The sequence below is a fragment of the Oncorhynchus mykiss genome, chromosome 16 (assembly GCF_057628025.1).
Source record: "Oncorhynchus mykiss isolate SJ-2025 chromosome 16, ASM5762802v1, whole genome shotgun sequence".
NCBI lineage: Eukaryota > Metazoa > Chordata > Actinopteri > Salmoniformes > Salmonidae > Oncorhynchus > Oncorhynchus mykiss.
The window spans coordinates 37,093,697-37,114,904 of record NC_143037.1 but is presented as its reverse complement, the minus strand read 5'-3'; the positions used below and the strand labels follow the sequence as shown (position 1 = coordinate 37,114,904).

The 21,208-nt window shown below is 42.5% G+C and overlaps 1 protein-coding gene across 8 annotated transcripts in view; it reads left to right on the top strand.

Annotated features, from left to right (window-relative positions):
* LOC110491868 (agrin) overlaps window positions 1-18,732 on the top strand; it is a 472,223-nt gene extending 453,491 nt beyond the window's left edge. For 5 of the 8 annotated variants that reach the window (XM_090202606.1, XM_090202603.1, XM_090202602.1 and 2 more), the window contains 4 exons: window positions 9,124-9,156; window positions 11,941-12,165; window positions 12,468-12,571; window positions 16,217-18,732. In XM_090202606.1, coding sequence (XP_090058732.1) covers window positions 9,124-9,156; window positions 11,941-12,165; window positions 12,468-12,571; window positions 16,217-16,386 — 532 coding nt within the window. In that variant the 3' untranslated portion in view covers window positions 16,387-18,732. The remainder of the gene's footprint in view (window positions 1-9,123; window positions 9,157-11,940; window positions 12,166-12,467; window positions 12,572-16,216) is intronic. The other 3 variants (XM_036946761.2, XM_090202604.1, XM_036946764.2) reach the window with 1 other exon arrangement.
* The last annotated feature ends 2,476 nt before the right edge of the window (window positions 18,733-21,208 follow it).

Genomic DNA, 21,208 nt, shown 5'->3' with positions numbered 1-21,208 from the left:
ATATTCCATTGCAGTAAGTGGTGGTGACAGGGTTGATTATTCCAGGCCCATTAGGGGCTTCGGAAGTGAGCCTGGCGTTAGTTGATTGCTCGACCACTTCCCCTGCGCTGTTTCACTGGTCTTGACTGAATTTAGCTAATTTAGCTGACTGGCTAACAATTACGGCAATGCCCCGAGCACCCCCCTTGCTTGCTGTACACCACAGCGGACTGAGCCGACACACACAGACACATACACCCACACACTCTGATTTGACACACACACCATGCATTTCACAACAACCATAGCAGCCCTTTATTCTATACTTGGTTAAAATTTGGTATAATTTAAGCTTCTTTTAGAAATACACAATGAGCGACTGTGTCCCCTCAAAATAGCAGTCCTAAAGTGTCGATTTCCATTTAAACACACACTAGCTATACCAGGAGAAGCTGGATGATGTAAGTGTAAATGGTTTCAATACAAGGTGTGAACAAGAGAGAAACGTATCCTGCCTTCCAGGCTACCGCTGATACATTGTATCCTCTTCCATCCATCTACGTCTTCCACACGCCCGCAGGTTGGCATGCATTAAATGTTTGTGATGACGAACCTGAAAAGAGATGGAACATAAGACTAACCATCAAGATCCATTACAAGTCCTCCCAAAACACAACACTCCAGGGTGTGAAAATGGAGAAACAGACAGTGAATTTGAATTTGTGGTCTTATGAACACACACACACACACACACACACAATGAAACTATAAGAGACAATTGTAGGATATGTCTGTATCCTCTGTCTGTTGTCCGGGTTGAGCCTGTCAGATGTATGTGCTGCCGTCCGTCTGTCTGTCCACTTCTTTCTCTTGTCTGTCTCATGAGTGTTCCTTGTCTGTCTTTCTGATGCACTCAAGCCAACTGACCAATGACATTCCAGAGTAAGTAGACTTAAAGAGATGCAGAACCTTCACAGGTTCAGTCAAAGCCAAACTAACCCAACTCTAAATACATTACAATAGTTAACACAAAAGTAATAGATTCTTTATTTATTTATCCTATATCATCTTCATCATCTTCACCTGTGCAGAAAGCTATCATGTGTATTATGTTTAAAATAGGCCTAAAGGACATTCAAACTCCATGCCCATCATTTGATTTTGTCCGGGCTTTTCTCTTTTCTCATTAAAATGGCTCATCATAGTCCAGTCTCAATGAACGCATGACTGCATGTGTACCAGATGCATTGTGTTCAAGCTCATAGCAAAGAGTGCTATATTGAAGGTGCTATATTGTATGCATGGTTGTAACTACTTTCACCAGAACCAGAAATATGTAAATTGTCATGTTGAAATTAACCCTTTCTTAACTCTTTACACTCATACCCATATACGGGTTGAAAATTGCAGATTTTGGCACTAATAAGTGCCTAAATTGGAACGCAGTGGTAAAATGCTGTAAATGACGTCAGAGTTCAGGCTCTGCCACTCACAGCGCTGTATGGGTTTTTTTGCCTGACAGCCATTCTGAACTTGAGCTCCGCACGCTTCAATAAAGTGCTCCCATCCCTGTCGTTAATTGGGCAACTTTTGCAAATTTGTAGTTGTTTGAGTGAGGAAAATGCTGTAAATTAAGAGGACTCGATGTACTTTGAAAGATGAGACATTGAGGATTCTAATAAATACCACTTTGATGTCATACAAGCAAGCCAAACACCTGTGAGTCAAAATGTGCACTATACATTTCCATATCATAAATTTCATGTCATCTACAGTGTCAAAGTTTATGATCCCGATGTTTGATGTACAGTTACAAGATGGCATGGCGCCTAGGTTGTTCTGAACAGAATGAACCTATGTTTGTCTATTTGTCTCTCAAAAATAGCCCAGAACACTCACCTGAATGCACGCATGACTTCTTTCTATGCGCACCTGAATTATGATCTGTTTCTCTGAATTATCCTGTGAAAGCCTAACACTGTAAGATCATATTTTATAACTTAACTAGTTAAGTTAGCAAAGAACAATCTGTCAAATAATGCCCACCTGACCCAGTATGTGATTTACAGTGTATTCAGACCCCTTCCCTTTTACCACATTTTGTTACGTTACAATCTTATTTGAAAATTGATTTAAAAAATGTTTTCCCCTCATCAAGCTACACACAATACCCCATAATGACAAAGCAACAACAGTTTTTTTTAAACATTTTTGCAAATGTATAAAAATACAAAAACGGAATACCTTATTTACAGAAGTATTCAGACCCTTTGCAATGAGGCCCGAAATTGAGCTAAGGTGCATCCTGTTTCCATTGATCATCCTTGAGATGATCCAAAAACCAAGCCATGAGGTCAAAGGAATTGTCCTTAGAGCTCCGAGACAGTATTGTGTTGAGGCACAGATCTGGGGAAGGGGAACAACAAAATGTTTGCAGCATTGAAGGTCCCCTAGAACACAGTGGCCTCCATCATTCTTAAATGGGACAAGTTTGGAACCACCAAGACTCTTCGTAGAGCTGGCCGCCGTCCGGCGAAACTGAGCAATCGGGGGAGAATGGCCTTGGTCAGGGAGGTGACCAAGTAACCAATGGTCACTCTGACAGAGCATTAGAGTTCCTCTTTGGAGATGGGAGAACCTTCTAGAAGGACAACCATCTCTGCAGCACTCCACCAATCAGGCCTTTGTTAGAATGGCCAAACAAAAGCCACTCCTCAGTAAAGGGCACATGACAGTCTCTTGGAGTTTGCCAAAAAAGCACCTAAAAGACTCTCAGACAATGAGAAACAAGATTCTCTGGTCTGATGAAACCAAGATTGAACTCTTTGGCCTGAATGTCAAGTGTCACGTCTGGAGGAAACCTGGCACCATCCCAAAGGCGAAGCAAGGTGTTGGCAGCGTCATGCTGTGGGGATGTTTTTCAGCAGCAGGGACTGGGAGACCAGAGAGTACAGAGAGAGCAGAACTTGCCGAACTTGATCCCGATCGAACATCTCTGGGGAGACCTGCAAATCGCTGTGCAGCAACGCTCCCCATCCAACCTGACAGCTTGAGAGGATCTGTAGAGAAGAATGGGAGAAACATACCCAAGAAGTCTGAAATCGCAAAGTACTGAGTAAAGTACAATAATTGCTAAAAACCTGTTTTTGCTTTGTCATTATAGGGTATTTTTTTGTAAATTGATGAGGGGGATAACACAATTTAATTCAGTTTAGAATAAGGCAGTAACGTACAGTTGAATTCGGAAGTTTACATAGACTTTAGCCAAATACATTTAAACTCAGTTTTTCACAATTCCTGACATTTAATCCTAGTAGGGGGTCTTTGGTCTTTGGTTAGTTAGGATCACCACTTTATTTTAAGAATATGAAATGTCAGAATAATAGTAGAGAGAATGATTTATTTCAGATTTGATTTCTTTCATCACTTTCCCAGTGGGTCAGAAGTTTACTTACACTTAATTAGTATTTGGTAGCGTTGCCTTTAAATTGTTTAACCTGGGTCAAAAATTTCGGGTAGCCTTCCACAAGCTTCCCAGAATAAGTTGGGTGAATTTTGGCCCATTCCTCCTGACAGAGCTGGTGTAACTAAGTCAGGTTTGTAGGCCTCCTTGCTTGCACACGCTTTTTCAGTTCTGCCCATACATTTTCTATAGGATTGAGGTCAGGGCTTTGTGATGACCACTCCAATACCTTGACTTTGTTGTCCTTAAGCCATTTTGCCACAACTTTGGAAGTATGCTTGGGGTCATTGTCCATTTGGAAGACCCATTTGCGACCAAGCTTTAACTTCCTGACTGATGTCTTGATGTTGCTTCAATATATCCACATAATTTTCCTAAATCAGGATGCCATCTATTTTGTGAAGTGCCCCAGTCCCTCCTGCAGCAAAACACCCCCACAACATGATGATACCACCCCCGTACTTCACGGTTGGGATGGTGTTCTTCGGCTTGCAAGCCTCCCTCTTTTTCCCTCCAAACATAACGATGGTCGTTATGGCCAAACAGTTCTATTTTTGTTTCGTGAGACCAGAGGACAGTTTTCCAAAAAGTACAATCTTTGTCCCGATGTGCAGTTGCAAACCGTAGTATGGCTTTTTTTATGGCGGTTTTGGAGCAGCGGCTTTTTCCTTGCTGAGCTGCCTTTCAGGTTATGTCGATATAGGACTCGTTTTACTGTGGAAAAAATACTTTTGTACCTGTTTCCTCCAGCATCTTCACAAGGTCTTTTACTGCTGTTCTGGGATTGATTTGCACTTTTCACACCAAAATACGTTCATCTCTAGGAGACAGAATGCGTCTCCTTGCTGAGCGGAATGACGGCTGTGTGGTCCCATGGTGTTTAAACTTGCGTACTATTGTTTGTACAGATGAACGTGCTACCTTCAGGCATTTGAAAATTGCTCCCAAGGATGAACCAGACTTGTGGAGTTCCACAATTTTTTTTCTGAGGTCTTGACTGGTTTCTTTAGATTTTCCCATGATGTCAAGCAAAGAGGCATTGAGTTTGAAGGTAGGCCTTGAAATACATTCTCAGGTACACCTCCAATTGACTCAAATTATGTCAATCAGCATGTCAGAAGCTTCTAAAGCCATGACATAATTTTCTGGAGCTGTTTAAAGGCACAGCTGTTTAAAGGCACAGTCAACTTAGTGTGTGTACATTTCTGACCCACTGGAATTGTTATACAGTGAGTTATAAGAGAAATAATCTGTCTGTAAACAATTATTCGGAAAATTACTTGTGTCATGCAGAAAGTAGATGTCCTAACCGATAAACTATAGTTTGTTAACAAGAAATTTGTGGAGTGGTTGAAAAATGAGTTTTAATGACTCCAACCTAAGTGTATGTAAACTTCTGACTTCAACTGTAAAAGATGTTGAATAAGTCAAGGGGTCTGAATACTTTCCGAATGCACTGTATAATGGGCTGTTTTTGGATTGCGTGAACAACAACAGTAATCGTGTGATGGTGGGGATGCAGGGTTGTGTTCCAAACAAGTGTGCTTGCTCTAATTCCTCAAGGGCACAGCTAGGAGAGCTCAATAAATCACATTGTTGAAGACTCTTCTTTGAGTCATAAAAGTGCATGGGAATTACTTAGGAAAAGAGGACACTTAGAAGTGTGTGGCTACTTGGAGACACCAGTTAGCTCTCTCAGTCAAACCCTTGTAATTTATTTTTGTCTTATGTTGCACCTTCCCAACATTTTCCATTAATATTCTTATCGTGTTACTGAATGTATCCAGAGTATTTTCTGATTTCGTTGTCAACAAATTACATGATAAGAACAGTAAATGTAAAAGGCACATAAAATCAACTGTGTAATGTTTGGATTCAGTCTTGTGTCAGGGGAATTGTTGTGTCAACTTTGGTCTAATAATTTTCCATAATCTCCAAACTGTACCATGCTTATTTATCTGCTTTTCATATTTATTTTGTAAGAAACATGTCAATTTAGCCATGTCCATATAGGCCAATTCCCACGAGTGTAAAGGCTTAATTGCAAGGTAGTGGACCAAGATATTCCCCCTTCCTCAGTCTTGCTGCATCAGTTATTTTACTGCCTCCTCCAGGGCAACACTTAGATCTTACTTTGTTAGTTTCCTTTTTGCTGGCATTAGCTTGGTAAGTAACTTCTTAAAAGATTTGATATGATAAAAAAACTAAGCGGGGAAGTTGGTTTTAGGTCGAGCTCATTCACCAGAGAATTTGATATCCACATGTAAGCCCCTGTCATTCACACTTAGTTCAATCTTTAACTGCAATTATGAATACGTATCAAGTTGGATGCTGAGAAAAAGAAGGCTGACATGTTAAGGAGTTGTCTCATGTTTTAAAAATTATTTTCAAGAATGTAACGGCTGTCGTCAGAATGAGACCAAAGTGGAAAGTGTTCAAAAAATGTTCAAAAAACACTGTGATGACAAAATGACAAAAGGTGAAAACGAAAGCGCACAGTTCTGTCAGGAAAAAAACAGAAAATAACATCCCACCCAAACCCAAACGGAAAATGACAACTTATATATGATCCCCACTCAGAGACAACGATAGATAGCTGCCTCTGATTGGGAACCACACTAACATAGAAATAAGGAAACTAGAATGCCCACCCTAGTCACACCCTGACCTAACCAAAATAGAGAATAAAAACCTCTCTATGGCCAGGGCGTGACAAAGAAAGACTTCAAATCGAGGCGTCTTTGAGACCAGCCCTAACTATGTTGCAGCTGGTATCAAAATCCATCAGGACAGCATTTCCCAATGATCAAAGCTTTATGATTATTTGAATCAGCTTTGTAGTGCTATGCTAAAAACTAGACGTGCACCTCTTGGAGTTTGGCCAACCCTGCGTTAGAGTGATAATCATGGTCCTTCGAGCCGGACTGGCCAGAGGAGCTTTAATAATTGTCACTTCCTGTAAGAGCGAGGGGCGCGATTATGGTCCAAACCAGAGCCAGCCCAATCTCTCCGAGCGAGTGTCATCGATTCAACATGATCTGGTGTTTAACAGAGATTCATAAATTGATCAATTAATTCCTCAGAGGAATGTTATAGCAATGTTATTACAACACACAGACCAGCGCTGTATCACCCTGGGCTAATGATGCTGTTACTATTTACTGTAGCCTAGATCGGTCTTCATTCCTCTTCTGAAAGCTTGGGTCAATTTCCTCACGCCCCAATATTGGAGCAACCAAATCATATAGGGCCCTGTCTCTGGTAATACAATATTTGACCCCATTTTTGTCGATTTCCCCATTTTTCTCATTTGGTGCTTCCTTCTCTCAAGGAAGTTGATAATAGCCACTACACACACACACACACACACACACAGCACTGTCATCAGACTCAGTTATAGTAGTGGAAAATGTTATTATCCCCAAAAGAAAAATGGTTTGGCAAATTAATCATAAAATCATGACATTGTTGCCCAGCCCTCCCCTTAAGAGTCCCAGTGGTCCTCATTGTGTTGCTTTACTGCTCCTGGACCAGGGCTACAGTGTCTCTGATCAAATCAAATTGTATTGGTCGCATACACAAGCGAAATGCTTGTGTTCCTAGCTCCAACAGTTCAGCAGTATCTAACAATACACAACAGTACACAGAAATCTAAAATAATAGAATTAAAAAACAGAAATAATTGGACGAGCATTGTCCGAGTCAGGAGTTTATAAAAACAAAAATATGACATCTCCAGAATTCCACTTTTCCTGGCACCACTCCACCAGGGCCAGCTCCTCCCTGTAAGGCCATCTTGTCATTGTTGGCAATCAGGCCTAACACTTTTGTGTCGCCTGCAAACTTGATTGTTGAGTTGGAGGCGTGGCCACGCAGTCATGGGTAAACGAGGGAAGTACAGAACGAGGCTGAGGACGCACCTTTGTGGGGCCCCTGTGTTGAGGTTCAGTGTAGTGGAGGTGTTGTTGCCTACCTTCACCACCTGGGGGGGCAGCCTGTCAGGAAGTCCAGGATCCAGTTCCACAGGGCGGGGTTCAGACCCAGGACCCCGAGCTTAATGATGAGCTCGGAGGATACTATGGTGTTGAAGGCTGAGCTGTAGTCAATGATCAGTATTCTTACATACATTAGGTAAGATGGGATAGGGCAGTGTGTAGTGCGATGGCATCATCCGTAAATCTATTGGGGCAATATGTAAATTGCAGTGGGTCTAGGCTGTCGGTGAAGGTGACATGATCCTTAACTAGTCTCTCAAAGCACTTCATGATGACGGAAGTGTGCTACGGGGCGATAGTCATTTAGTTCAGTTACCTTAGCTTTCTTGGGAACAGATACAATGGTGGACATCTTGAAGCATATGGGGACAGCAGACTGAGATAGGAAGAGGTTGAATATGTCCATAAACACTCCAGCTAGCAGGTCTGCGCCTGCTCTGAGGATGCGGCTCGGGATGCCATCTGGGCTGGCAGCCTTTCAAGGGTTAACATGCTGTCCGCGGTGTGGCTGGTTTTCTCTTTATAATACATTATTTTTTGGAGTCCCTGCCACATACATCTTGTGTCTGAGCCGTTAAATTGCAACTCCACTTAGTCTCTGTACTGACGTTCTGCCTGTTTGATTGCCTTACGGAGGGCATAACTGGACTGTTTATAACCTACCATATTCCCAGTCACCTTGCTGTGGTTAAATGCAGTGGTCACAGTGGGAACAAAATCCCCCATACACTTCTTGATGAACTCAGTCACCTTGTCAGTGTACACGTCAATGTTATTCTAGAAGCAACCCGGAACATGTCCCAGTCCGCGTGATCAAAACAGTCTTGGTCAGACCAGCATTGAATAAACCTTAGCACAGGTATTTCCTGTTTGAGTTTCTGCTTATAGGGAGGGAGGAGCGAAAGGGAGTTGCCGAAGGGAGTTGAGGGGAGAGCCTTGTAGCCATCCTGGAAGGGAGAGGATTTCTGCAGGCAATGTGTTGGTAAAACTTCGGTAGTGTTTTCCTCAGATTTGCTTTATTCAAATTCCCAGCTTTAATAAATGTCCCCCAGGTTATGCAGTTTCCAGTTTGCACATGGTCCAGTGTAGTTCTTTGAGAGCTGTCATGTATCGGCTAGAGGGGGAATTTACACGGCTGTGACGATAACCAAAGAAAATTCTAAGGAGGTAATGCGGTCGGCATTGATTGTGAGGTATTCTAGGTCGGTGAACAAAAGGACTTGAGTTCCTGTACGTTCCCACAATCACACCATGAGTAGTTAATCATGAAACATACCCCTCCGCCTTTCTTCTTCCCAGAGAGTTCTCTATCAGCACAATGTACTGAGAACCCAGCTGGCTGTATGGATGGGAACATAATATCCAGAGAGAGCCATGATTCTGTGATCACAGCTCCAGAGCCAAACTCATAATGTGTTCTATTTCCTGTGTTCATACTACCTAGAATGTAGTAATGCATTGGCTAGTATGCTAGTATGGACCATGGAAGGTAGCTAGACATGTTTTCCCATCTCCCGGGCAACAACTTACTCTGTTCAACACATCTCCCTGATCACTGAGGCTCTTGTCTATGCTGGACGATGCTATATAGTACATCACCCTGTAAGGTTCCTTGTGGGTCCTCCTTCCACCTCCCTCCGTCCGCTTATTGCACGCCCTTCCATTCTCTCCCCTGCTCCCTTAAAGTCCAGAGTCACTGGAGAACCCGTCGGAACAGAGGTGAGTGTCCTGGAGCCTGTAGCCAGCGCTGTCCAACCAATCGCTAGCATGCTGCCTCCCCACCCTTCTGCATCCCACCCCGACACAACCCCCCTCAGGTTGGCAGCCTAACTTCTCACTACTCAAGGGTCAGAAAGTGCCCCATAGAAACAGTATTGGAGAGCCACAGTTCAATACTCTCGGCCCCATTTAGAGAAGTATAATAGGGCCACACTACTCTGTACACTGGGACCCATAGAGAAATTATTGGAGGGCCAGACTTCTCTATACTTACCTATATACTGGGCCACGTATAGAGACAGTATTATATTGTAATTTGTTTATCTGGATCCCCATAAGCTGTTGCAATCGCACCCGGGTCTATTAAGACAGCAGAGCTCAGTCCCCAATCATATCTAGCCCTAGCAGCCAAACGAGCCATCCAACCTTGCAATCTCTATGCAATGTTTTCCTTACAAGTTTAGCAATGCTCTGTTTACTTCTCCCACCTAAAGGCAATGGGGTGCACAGCCCTTTTTCAGACTTATTCAAAAAGGAATAAAAGAAGCATAGAAGACGCTACTCCATAATATTAATCAAATCCAGTAAGTAAACCCCAAAGTAAGACAACTTGGTTGCATTTGAAATCATGTATTGTTTCACATCAAATTCTTAATTCAGTTAAATTCAAACGTTGTCCCTTCTTGGAAATGTATTATGCAACCAGGAGTCCGAGACATAATTAAGACTAGTCAGTATAGTATAAATACAGTATAATATATCCTTAGTCTGAGGACCTTATTCTTTCTGAAAATCCATCCTGTTGAGGATTTATTCAACCTCATAACCAGGCTGTTGAGGATTTATTGAACCTCCTACCCAGGCTGTTGAGGATTTATTGAACCTCATAACCCAGGCTGTTGAGGATTTATTGAACCTCCTACCCAGGCTGTTGAAGATTTATTGAACCTCATAACCCAGGCTGTTGAGGATTTATTGAACCTCCTACCCAGGCTGTTGAGGATTTATTGAACCTCCTACCCAGGCTGTTGAGGATTTATTGAACCTCCTACCCAGGCTGTTGAGGATTTATTGAACCTCCTACCCAGGCAAGGGGAAAGGAGTCCAAATATTGTATGTGTTTTGTTACTGTTTGTCTAAAGGATTTCTATGACTCTAAATTCATTAGTCATTCTGTTTTGTGCATTTGTGCTTGAGTGAATTTAAATGGTGTATTTTAGAAAGATTAGTTATGCTTTGGAAATCTCAAATCCAAATGTAGAAACGTTTCACTCCTTCCTCTCTGCTGGGTCGAATACTAAACATGCGTCAAGTTCGGTTGGCCATACCTGAACAGAAACTAAATGAAAAGACTTAAAAAATTATTACGTTTAAACAATCCGTCCAGTCTCTTCACCACCGTTAGCTCATTAGCAGTAGCACCACTTTTGGCCGGCCCAATGAGAGGATCAAATCAACTTTATTTATACGTAGTCAAGGGTCATTTTCTCTTTTCTTCCTTTTCTCCTCTCCTTCTGCCCGTTTGTGGATAACCCCCTGTGCTCCCATAAGACTCTGTCTGTTTGCTGAGCAGACTTGTGTCGTGTACATGTCATGTCTGTCTTGTGTGATCTGGGTTTTGTGTTGTGTTGTGTGCTCTCTGTTCTGTGTTGTGTGCTCTCTGTTCTGTGTTGTGTGCTCTCTGTTCTGTGTTGTGTGCTCTCTGTTCTGTGTTGTGTGCTCTCTGTTCTGTGTTGTGTTGTGTGCTCTCTGTTCTGTGTTGTGTTGTGTGCTCTCTGTTCTGTGTTGTGTTGTGTGCTCTCTGTTCTGTGTGCTTTGCCTGTTTGTCAAAAAAAAAAGTTGTTGTACCTTGTCGACTTCACAGTACATTACAGCGATACCGATTAGTGACACACACACCACAAACACATAGGCATGATTCTCTTGATATCCATCTCTTGAAGGAAACAATGGAGAATAAAGGAGCTGTTTAAAAATAGCTTCCTTTCTGGAGTCTTTTTGTTTGAGGTCTGTACCAAATGGAGCTGTGTGCATGTGTGCATACATGGATGTGTGTGTGTGTGTGTGTGTGTGTGTGTGTGTGTGTGTGTGTGTGTGTGTGTGTATATATGCAAACCACCACACCAGCTAGGCTCTGAGCAGCAGCCCACTCACAGAGTAGAGACAGCTGTGGCAGTGAGATGCAGCGCTCCCCATAGGAAGGCCCAGGATGTCCCAGTCTCCACCCCTCTCCCCAGCTCCCTGACTCCCCCGCAGCACAGGCAGTCCAGAGACTGAGATCAAACAGCACCGAACCCCCCAGAATCCTGCCTCAGTCCCCCGCCTCAACCACCACCTAACGAGAGAGAGAGAGAGAGAGAGAGAGAGAGAGAGAGAGAGAGAGAGAGAGAGAGAGAGAGAGAGAGAGAGAGAGAGAGAGAGAGAGAGAGAGAGAGAGAGAGAGAGAGAGAGAGAGAGAGAGAGAGAGAGAGAGAGAGAGAGAGAGAGAGAGAGGCCTGAGAGGTTTCTCACATGACCCTCTCAAGTGCTTTCAGATCAGTTGTCATGAAGGAAGCTAGACAAGGAATTAGGAAACCAGTGAAGTGTATTGGGACACAGCCATCACTGGTAACCATTTAGAATGCATCCCATCACTATCAACCTTGAATCACCTCTCTGGGGTTCATACGTACAAGCAACACAGCCAGTATGCAAACGTTGACTACTTCACAGTTCACAATCACCTCACTTACTCTGCTCTCCAATAATATAAGTCATTCTAAATCTCCTCCCCCTGCCCTGCAGTGAGAAGGCCCTGCTAGTGAACAAATTTGAGCTGAGCATCAAGACGGAGGCCACACAGGGCCTGGTGCTGTGGAGCGGCAAGGGCGTGGAGCGCTCTGACTATATCGCCCTGGCCATTGTGGATGGCCGCGTGCAGATGACCTATGACCTGGGCTCCAAGCCTGTGGTGCTTCACTCGACGGTGCGCGTCAACACTAACAGTTGGATCTGCGTCAAGGCCAGCAGGTAAGGCGACGGCTAACGGGACATTCAACAGGATAGCTTGTATTTGTGATTTTGCTTTAGCGTAAATCCTAACTTCAACTTGACTAACTTTGACTTGGGGGGAAGTTAGGATTTAGCCCTAAGTGAATATTTATATTAGTGATATCGGATGCACTCACTCTCTCCCCCTTCGCTCAATCACCTGCTAAGCACATAGCCATCTGACTTAATTTTTACTACAAGCCAGTAAACAACTCCCTCTTTCTCTCCCTATCTCCCACCTCTCCCTCTACCTTCCCCCTTTCTGCCCCCTCCTCTCTCAGAGCACGTAGGGACGGATCTCTCCAGGTGGGCAACGAGGCAGCAGTCACGGGATCGTCGCCCCTGACAGCCACTCAGCTGGACACAGACGGAGCTCTCTGGTTGGGTAGGTGGATTAATAAGCCCGCAACAGGTCTTAGGTTTAAAACACAGTGAAACAGACACACAGAGGCAGACACAGGTGTACAAACATACACACACCCAGATGGGAATGCACACATGCAGACACACGACAGACAGACAAATCAAATAAATGTTTATTTGTCGCATGCGCCCTTAACCAACAATGCAGTTTTAAGGAAACAAAGTGTTAAGTAAAAAATAGATACAGTTGAAGTCGGAAGTTTACATACACTTAGGTTGGAGTCATTAAAACTAGTTTTTCAACCATTCCACAAATTTCTTGTTAACAAACTACAGTTGTGGCAAGTCGGTTAGGACACCTACTTTGTGCATGACACAAGTAATTTTTCCAACAATTGTTTACAGACAGATTATTTCACGTATAATTCACTGTATCACAATTCCAGTGAGTCAGAAGTTTACATACACTAAGGTGACTGTGCCTTTAAACAGCTTGGAAAATTCCAGAAAATGATGTCATGGCTTTAGAAGCTTCTGATAGGCTAATTGACATCATTTGAGTCAATTGGAGGTGTACATGTGAATGTATTTCAAGGCCTACCCTCAAACTCAGTGCCTCTTTGCTTGACATCATGGGAAAATCAAAAGTATCTATATCCGCAGTAAAACGAGTCCCATATCGACATAACCTGAAAGACCGCTCAGCAAGGAAGAAGCCACTGCTCCAAAACTGCTATAAAAAAGCCAGACTACGGTTTGCAACTGCACATTGGGACAAAGATTGTACTTTTTGGAGAAATGTCCTCTGGTCTGATGAAATGAAAATAGAACTGTTTGGCCATAATGACCATTGCTATGTTTGGAGGAAAAAGGAGGAGGCTTGCAAGTTGAAGGACACCATCCTAACCATGAAGCACAGGGGTGGCAGCATCATGTTGTGGGGGTGCTTTGCTGCAGGAGGGACTGGTGGACTTCACAAAATAATGAAGAGGGGAAATTATGTGGATATATTGAAGCAACATCTCAAGACATCAGTCAGGAAGTGAAAGCTTGGTTGCAAATGGGTCTTCCAAATGGACAATGACCCCAAGCATACTTCCAAAGTTGTGGCAAAATAGCTGAAGGACAACAGAGTCAAGGTATTGGAGTGGCCATCACAAAGCCCTGACCTCAATCCTATAGAACATTTGTGGGCAGAACTGAAAGTGTGCGAACAAGGAGGCCTACAAACCTGCCTCAGTTACACCAGCTCTGTCAGGAGGAATGGGCCAAAATTCATCCACATTACTGTGGGAAGCTTGTGGAAGGCTACCTGAAACATTTGACCCAGGTTAAACAATTTAAAGGCAATGCTACCAAATACTATTTGAGTGTATGTAAACTGACCCACTGGGAATGTGATGAAAGAAATAAAAGCTGAAATAAATCACTCTACTATTATTCTGACATTTCATATTCTTAAAATAAAGTGGTGATCCTAACTGACCAAAGACAGGGAATTTTTGCTAGGATTAAATGTCAGGAATTGTGAAAAACTGAGTTTAAATGTATTTGGCTAAGGTGTATGTAAACTTCCAAATTCAACTGTAAATAGAAAAATAAAAGTAACAAATAATTACACAGCAGCAGTAAAATAACAATAGCGAGGCTATATACAGGGGGTACCGGTACAGAGTCAATGTGCGGGGGCACCGGTTAGTCAAGGTAATGGAGGTAATATGTTCATGTAGGTAGAGTTAAAGTGACAATGCATAGATAATAAACAGAGCAGCAGCATAAAAGATAGGGGGCAATGCAAATCGTCTGGGAAGCCCTTTGATTTGCTGTTCAGGAGCCTTATGGCTTTGGGGTAGAAGCTGTTGAGAATACTTTTGGACTTAGACTCTGTGCTCTGGTACTGCTTGCCATGCAGCAGCAGAGAGAACACTCTATGACTAGAGGGCTGGAGTCTTTGAAAATGTTTAGGGCCATCCTCTGACACCGCCTGGTTTAGAGGTCCTGGATGGAAAGAAGCTTGGCCCCAGTGATATACTAGACCAATCACACTACCCTCTGTAGTGCCTTGCGCTCGGAGGCCGAGCAGTTGCCATACCAGGTGATCAGGGCTGCCACTGTTGTGTCATCGGAAAACATGATGATGGTGTTGGAGTCGTGCCTGGCCATGCAGTCATGAGTCCTCCATACATCAATCCGTCAGACACTAAAATGTTGTTTTTAGAAACAGCAAGTGAGTAAACGCTGATAATACTTGGTCTAACTTCCCTCTGATAGTGTAACGGACATGGACTAGTGACCAAGGTACTGTTGAGCAACACATAGGGTTAACCTGAAATTTGACACACACAGTACATTTCCATCTGTAACAATGGTAGGTGTGTGCCAGAAATGAGGAATGTGCTCACTATGCATTGCAGTGGATGTGAGAGAACTCGCTGGCATGAAAATAATTGGTCATAAATGTAAGATGACGGTCTGGAAAGAGTGTCCAACTCTATTCTGGTATTGATTTGAGAAATGAAAAGCAATCTGACTAAACTCAAAAGTTTTCTTTTCTCTGGAATTTGAAACGACCAAAGAAGTCTGCCTGTTATCTTTTTGAGTTCCATTTGACCTGAACTTCGCTCAGCGAAATGGCTTTTGAAGTAGCACACGCTGATAGATTGAATATTCTGGGGAAATGGCGCTGGTAGAATTTTTTTTCCTTGAAATGCATTTGGTCGTGTAAGGTGTTGGGAAGGTATGTGTGGGTGTTTTGAGTTAGGAGAGCCAGCAGGTGGAAGGACACACATAATCCCTCTCTTTCTCACACACACACGCACACACACACTGACACACCACACATACACACCGCTGCGGTTCCAAACAGGTGCCGAGCACGCCCCACAGCTAGAATACATTATCCTTTCAGCAGGCCTCACATCAAGCAGCTCCTCGCTTTTAAATCCTTCTCTTTCACTGCTCATCATTAATTAATCTTTTACTCGCATAAAATTAGCCCTGTCGATCCCCGATTCAGAGGCACGCAATCCGATTAGAGGGGACAGAGAGAAGGGGGAAAGAGCTTGACGGAAAGGCCAACTCGGGGCAGCAGATGAAACAGGGACAAAAGCAGGAGAGGGAAGAGAAAGGAAATAAGTGGAAAATAGTGTCTTTGAGAGGGAAAGAGATATAGGCAAAGAGTGTGTGAAAGTGTTTGATAGAGAATGAGAAACAGAAAACGAGAGAAAGATAAATCCAGGTGAATTATCAGAAGACGGGCTCCCCTTGGAATGAATGAGAGACAGAAAACGAGAGAAAGATAAATCCAGGTGAATCTATCAGAAGACGGGCTCCCCTTGGAGTGAATGGTGATTTCTAGTGACTGTACTGCTCGAGCAGGCCTCCAGAAAGGACCACCTGTTTGATATGCAGTTCGTTCCTGTTCACCAGAGCTACATGTCTCTCTCTCATCATCTACTGCCAGTGTCAACATTACACAGTACTTTACAGCAGTTAGTTATCCTTTGTGGCAGGACACATGCTGCTTTATGGGAGATGCAAGGACGTGACCTCAATCTGTGGGAGTGCTGGGGTGCATGCATTTGTTGTGTGTCTGTCCATGCACCTCAGACACTGTTCTAAAGCGCCCTCCTTCTCTTCCCTTCTCTCTCTCTCGTTCTGTCTCCAGGTGGCTTGGAGGAGTTGATGGTGGCCCACAGGCTGCCTAAGGCCTACAGCACGGGCTTCGTTGGCTGTGTAAAGAATGTGGTGGTGGACGGCATGGGGCTTCACCTGGTGGAGGACGCCCTCAATAGCCCCAAAATATTACACTGTTCCGCCGCTGAGGACAAAAAATAGCCTGGCTAAACCACCCCCTTCATAAACTACATGTCTAATGCTGTAATTAAGTTCTATTTTTGTATAATTGTCATCGCTTTTTATATTGGAAAAAAATAATACATCGTTTAAATTTGTTTTATTTTGTTTTGTTATACTGTATTTTTTTTGTTTGTTTATCTACGCCTCCCGTTCATTCATTATCCCCCTCCTGAAAGGCCGGTGTAAATACCTTGCGTATATGCGTACATTTGTGTGGCGTTGCAAGACAAGCGAAAGTTGCATTAATTGTATTTGTTATTTTCAAACAAACGCGCATTGCTTGAACACTGGTGAACCACATTGGTCCTCTCTATTATTGCCTCGTCTTGGTGTCATATCAGTCACTACCACCCAACACAGCCTATAGACATAACCCTAACTCTACATACAAACATTCCCGTGTGAGGCAAATGCAGTAGACATACTGCAGATACCTGTGTCATGTTCATTAGAGCACACTGTTACAAAATGTTTTACAACATTTTGCAACGAAAACAAGCCTGTCTTATTGGTGCCTCATGAACACAACTCTGGTTTCATAGAACCCTCTGCTTGCCCCTGATAGGACACAAGTTTATTCCATATTAGTTAAGACTGAGTTTCGGAAACCGCCTGATCAAACTCTTCTAACTCCTCATACAGCGCAAATACTCTCAGTTGGCTCTGAACCAATGACTAAGTCTCATTTTTGAACAAAGACGAAGTGCCATGCATTCCAGAACAACTTACATATCATAATTTCAAAACATCCATTAATCAAGAAATGTAATAATAATTTACATAAATAAATGTAATAAATATAGAGTATATAAATACCTGAGACTGTGAATATGTAAGATTGGTTCTCTTCTCATGTATTGTGCTTCTCATGTATTGTGCATATTCTATTTTGCAATCAGTAAAGCTAACAATGACCACTAGTTGCATGCGGTTTCTGCGATGTTGATTTTGTTTTGTTTTAGTTTTGCCAGATCTTTTCATTTTCTGAGGCGAACGTGTCAGCGGTCAAGTGGATTATTTTACTCTCACCTGATTTCACTGAGCTTGTAGAACTATTTCATTTGGCTGGGTCCTTTTTTTATGGTGTAAGAGAACAAGTTGTTGTTTTTACCACATCTGGCCTGATGGAGGAGCTGTAAGATACGGCTAAATAGAGGAAGAGGAGAGATGTCATACCAGGTGGGCAGTGGGACCCTTCAATGCTCAGTCATGGAATGTTCAGTCATCAATAAAATTCTTCAATCTTTCAAACTTCAGAGTAAAAAAAAATGTCTCAAATTGAAAGGAAAACTGGTTTATACTCTTGCATTAAAATAACATAAACTCTTGCTGTTGGAAAGGGGATAATGTGATAAGTTGGGATATTGGGCGGCAAAATGTAAAGAAAAATCGCAAACATAATTGCAATTGCAAATAAACATACTAATACATGGGTTTGTATTAAGATGAATTCTGCAACATCCAAAAACTGGCATAAACCCACTCTGTTTTGATACATAAGATACTTGGCAATATTGTTCACTTCATATTTCCCCCTTCTGAAACAAAGGCGGCCATTTTGTACGTGTAAATTTAGCATTGTGTAAAACTGTGGAGGTTATGTTTTTAGTACTATACACTGGAACCAAGAAGTCTGACTTGTCTGTTCACTACACACAATAATTATGTTCTTATGTCAATGGGGAAGGAAAGGGAAGGGGAAGAGCATTGAAGCATATGACTTTTGAGTCAAATCAAGGACTAGTTTCCAAAGCTAAGACCAGTAACCGTGTGTGCTTATGTATGGTCTACACCACTGCATTTCTATGTTGTATTACTGTTGAATTGGACCTATTCCAGTAGTTGTGGAATGTGTCCTGTGTTATTGACACTCAGAAGTGACACTGGCTCAAGAGTAAGACGGGCACAATCTAATGTCGGGGTAGTTGCAACTGTCTATGAATTGCCTTAAAACAGTTCAACGGCTCACCGGTTGACAAAGTCATTGTGCTCTTATTTTAGCCAGCATCCTAGCCTCATCAACCCCATGGTGTAAATTAATATGTAATAATTAAATTCATAATAATACTCATACAAGTCATCGGAGAGCCTCAAAAATGTCTGCCTCTGGCTTTTACAGAAAAGGTACTATTTACTGTTTGAATCTATTTTCTGTTCCTTTATGTCTTCATGTGGATTCCCCTATCGACTGGCCTCTAAACTACTGTTTGATTTAGACGCTCCTGAAGGGCAGTGCACCGAGTAAGAGTGGCATGACCTGACCATTACTAACTTTATTACCTTTGTCTTTTGTTCCTACCACCATGAAATAAAATGTCAAACAGACCTGACTCTGTCGCCTGTCTCCGTGGAATCCATCTCCTTCCGTCGAAACAACATAAGGATTACTTAACGGCTTCATAAGCAATGCATAACGGCATTATAAGCACTACCTAAATATTGATCGACGCTTACTGCACACGGTATGTCAATAACATAAATTTTACTCATGCTTATTAAAGTGTTAATGACTCCTAACAAACCTTATGTAGTTACTCTTGGATGGTTGAATTATAAATATAAATTAGGAGTTGTCTGTGCAGTATGAACTGGGGCCTTTATAATTCAAGCCATAGCTTAATGAGAACTCGTGTAGGGCACACATCTAACATACGAGTACCTCCACAGATAACTATGAGTTCAGGACTAATGTAAAGCTGGAATGTCAACATGTGCTTTGGGTGAGAAAATTAGATGGACAGGCAGGCAGTAATGCCAATCTCATTATTATTCTGAGTTCAACTCAAGTGGGATTTTGGACTGGCATCAGAGTGTAAAGCCTCCAGCCAGCTAAGCACATTTCAAGATTTGTTATTTTTAACAGGGAATACATTATGAAATTATTATTTTTACAAAGGTCAAAGGAGATTTATGAATTATGCAACAATGCCGGGCCTTCAGTAGATATCCTGAGCAGCAGAAGAGAGATGGAGTGGGGGGAAAAGTGCCTGGAGATGTGTGGGGGGAAAAGCAATTTCATCCATGAGCCTTTCTCATGACATAACTGCACAAATAAAAACAGACTGTGTTTGATTTCTGCGGTCCAACGTGAAGTAATGATGAAATTATCCGAGCTCTGATAAGAGGGATCTTTTCTCTTTGGGAGGGGGGTTTCTAGCTAGGCCACCACACACCTTTCTGTCAATGGCAACCTGGATGTCACATAGCAATAAATCTGCTAATTCCATTGTAGTCCATTTTAGTGGATCTATCAGTTTAACTGTGAGTGAGGGAAGGACAGTGGAAATGGGTAAAGGAAACCATTTCAAAGTATTTGGACCCAGCCTTGGTCTGCACAACAGTGTCCTCTCTATACATTCTCAACATTCTGTTAGTAAACTCAACCTCAAACATGTCCACGGCATATTCAAATCAAGTTTATTTATAAAGCCCTTCTTACATCAGCTGATGTCACAAAGTGCTGTACAGAAACCCAGCCTAAAACTCCAAACAGCAAGCAATGCAGGTGTAGAAGCACAGTGGCTAGGAAAAACTCCCTAGAAAGGCCAGAACCTAGGAAGAAACCTAGAGAGGAACCAGGCTATGAGGGGTGGCGAGTCCTCTTCTGGCTGTGTCGCGTGGAGATTATAACAGAACATGGCCAAGATGTTCAAATTTTCCAGCAGGGTCAAATAATACAATTCACAGTGGTTGTCGAGGGTGCAACAGGTAAGCACCTCAGAAGTAAATGTTAGTTGGCTTTTCATAGCCGATCATAGCCGATCTCTACCACTCCTGCTGTCTCTAGAGAGTTGAAAACAGCACGTCCGGAGAACAGGTCAGGGTTCCACAGCCAGAGGCAGAACAGTTGAAACTGGAGCAGCAGCACGGCCAGGTGGACTGGGGACAGCAAGGAGTCATCAGGCCAGGTAGTCCTGAGGCATGGTCCTAGGGCTCAGGTCCTCCGAGAATATTCTGTTAATTGAAAATGCAACAAACCTTTCTCCATGGCTCTCAAGTTATCTATTTTGGCTTTAAGACCCGTCCCTAGAATTCCCTAAAAGAGCAATGACATATCAATTACATTTGAATTCAACAGAACTCCCACTGTGTTGTGTTACTGGTGCGGTATAGAGTACCACAGTATGAATTATAATACCCGTAAAACCTAGGGGTCAAATGGTTCCAATCGTTTCACCATTCATTTTTCCATAGGGGATTCTAGGAACACTTTAAATAAGGGCTGTGTTTCATATCGACTTACCCTGGCATGACGTTTTGATATTTGCCTGTATTTACAACCCCAAAAATGAAATGCTAATTTGCTGTTAATGAGGCTATCATACATGAGGCTATCAAACTACAGATGCCTGTCTCAAGCTTTACGTCACTCACTAAGCCATGATGATCTGGATGAGTCTGTCGAATCAAGGTGAAGGTAAGAATCTCTGGATTAAAGAGCTGAATTATCTGTTAGATAAATTTAGTAATTAATAAATTGCCTATATTTATTTAAATTCACAATTCTGTGAACTGTCTTGGGCAAGTTTTTAATTTACTGTATTTAATACATGTTATTAAGCCAGCTAGCTCATGGTTAGCTGGTTAACAATATTAGTCTGGCTAGATAGCTACATTAGCTGTCTGTCTAGCCATTTAAATGCATGAAAAAATGAGTTTAGCTTTCTTTGGCTTTTATAAACCAACAAGGCAGCTTGCTAGTTAACTCGTTTGCTAACTTAGATGGTGAGCAAGGCGTCCTTGATAATGTTTGTATCTGTGGGTGAGGGGTGGGTCGCCTACTTCAATTCTACTTGACTTG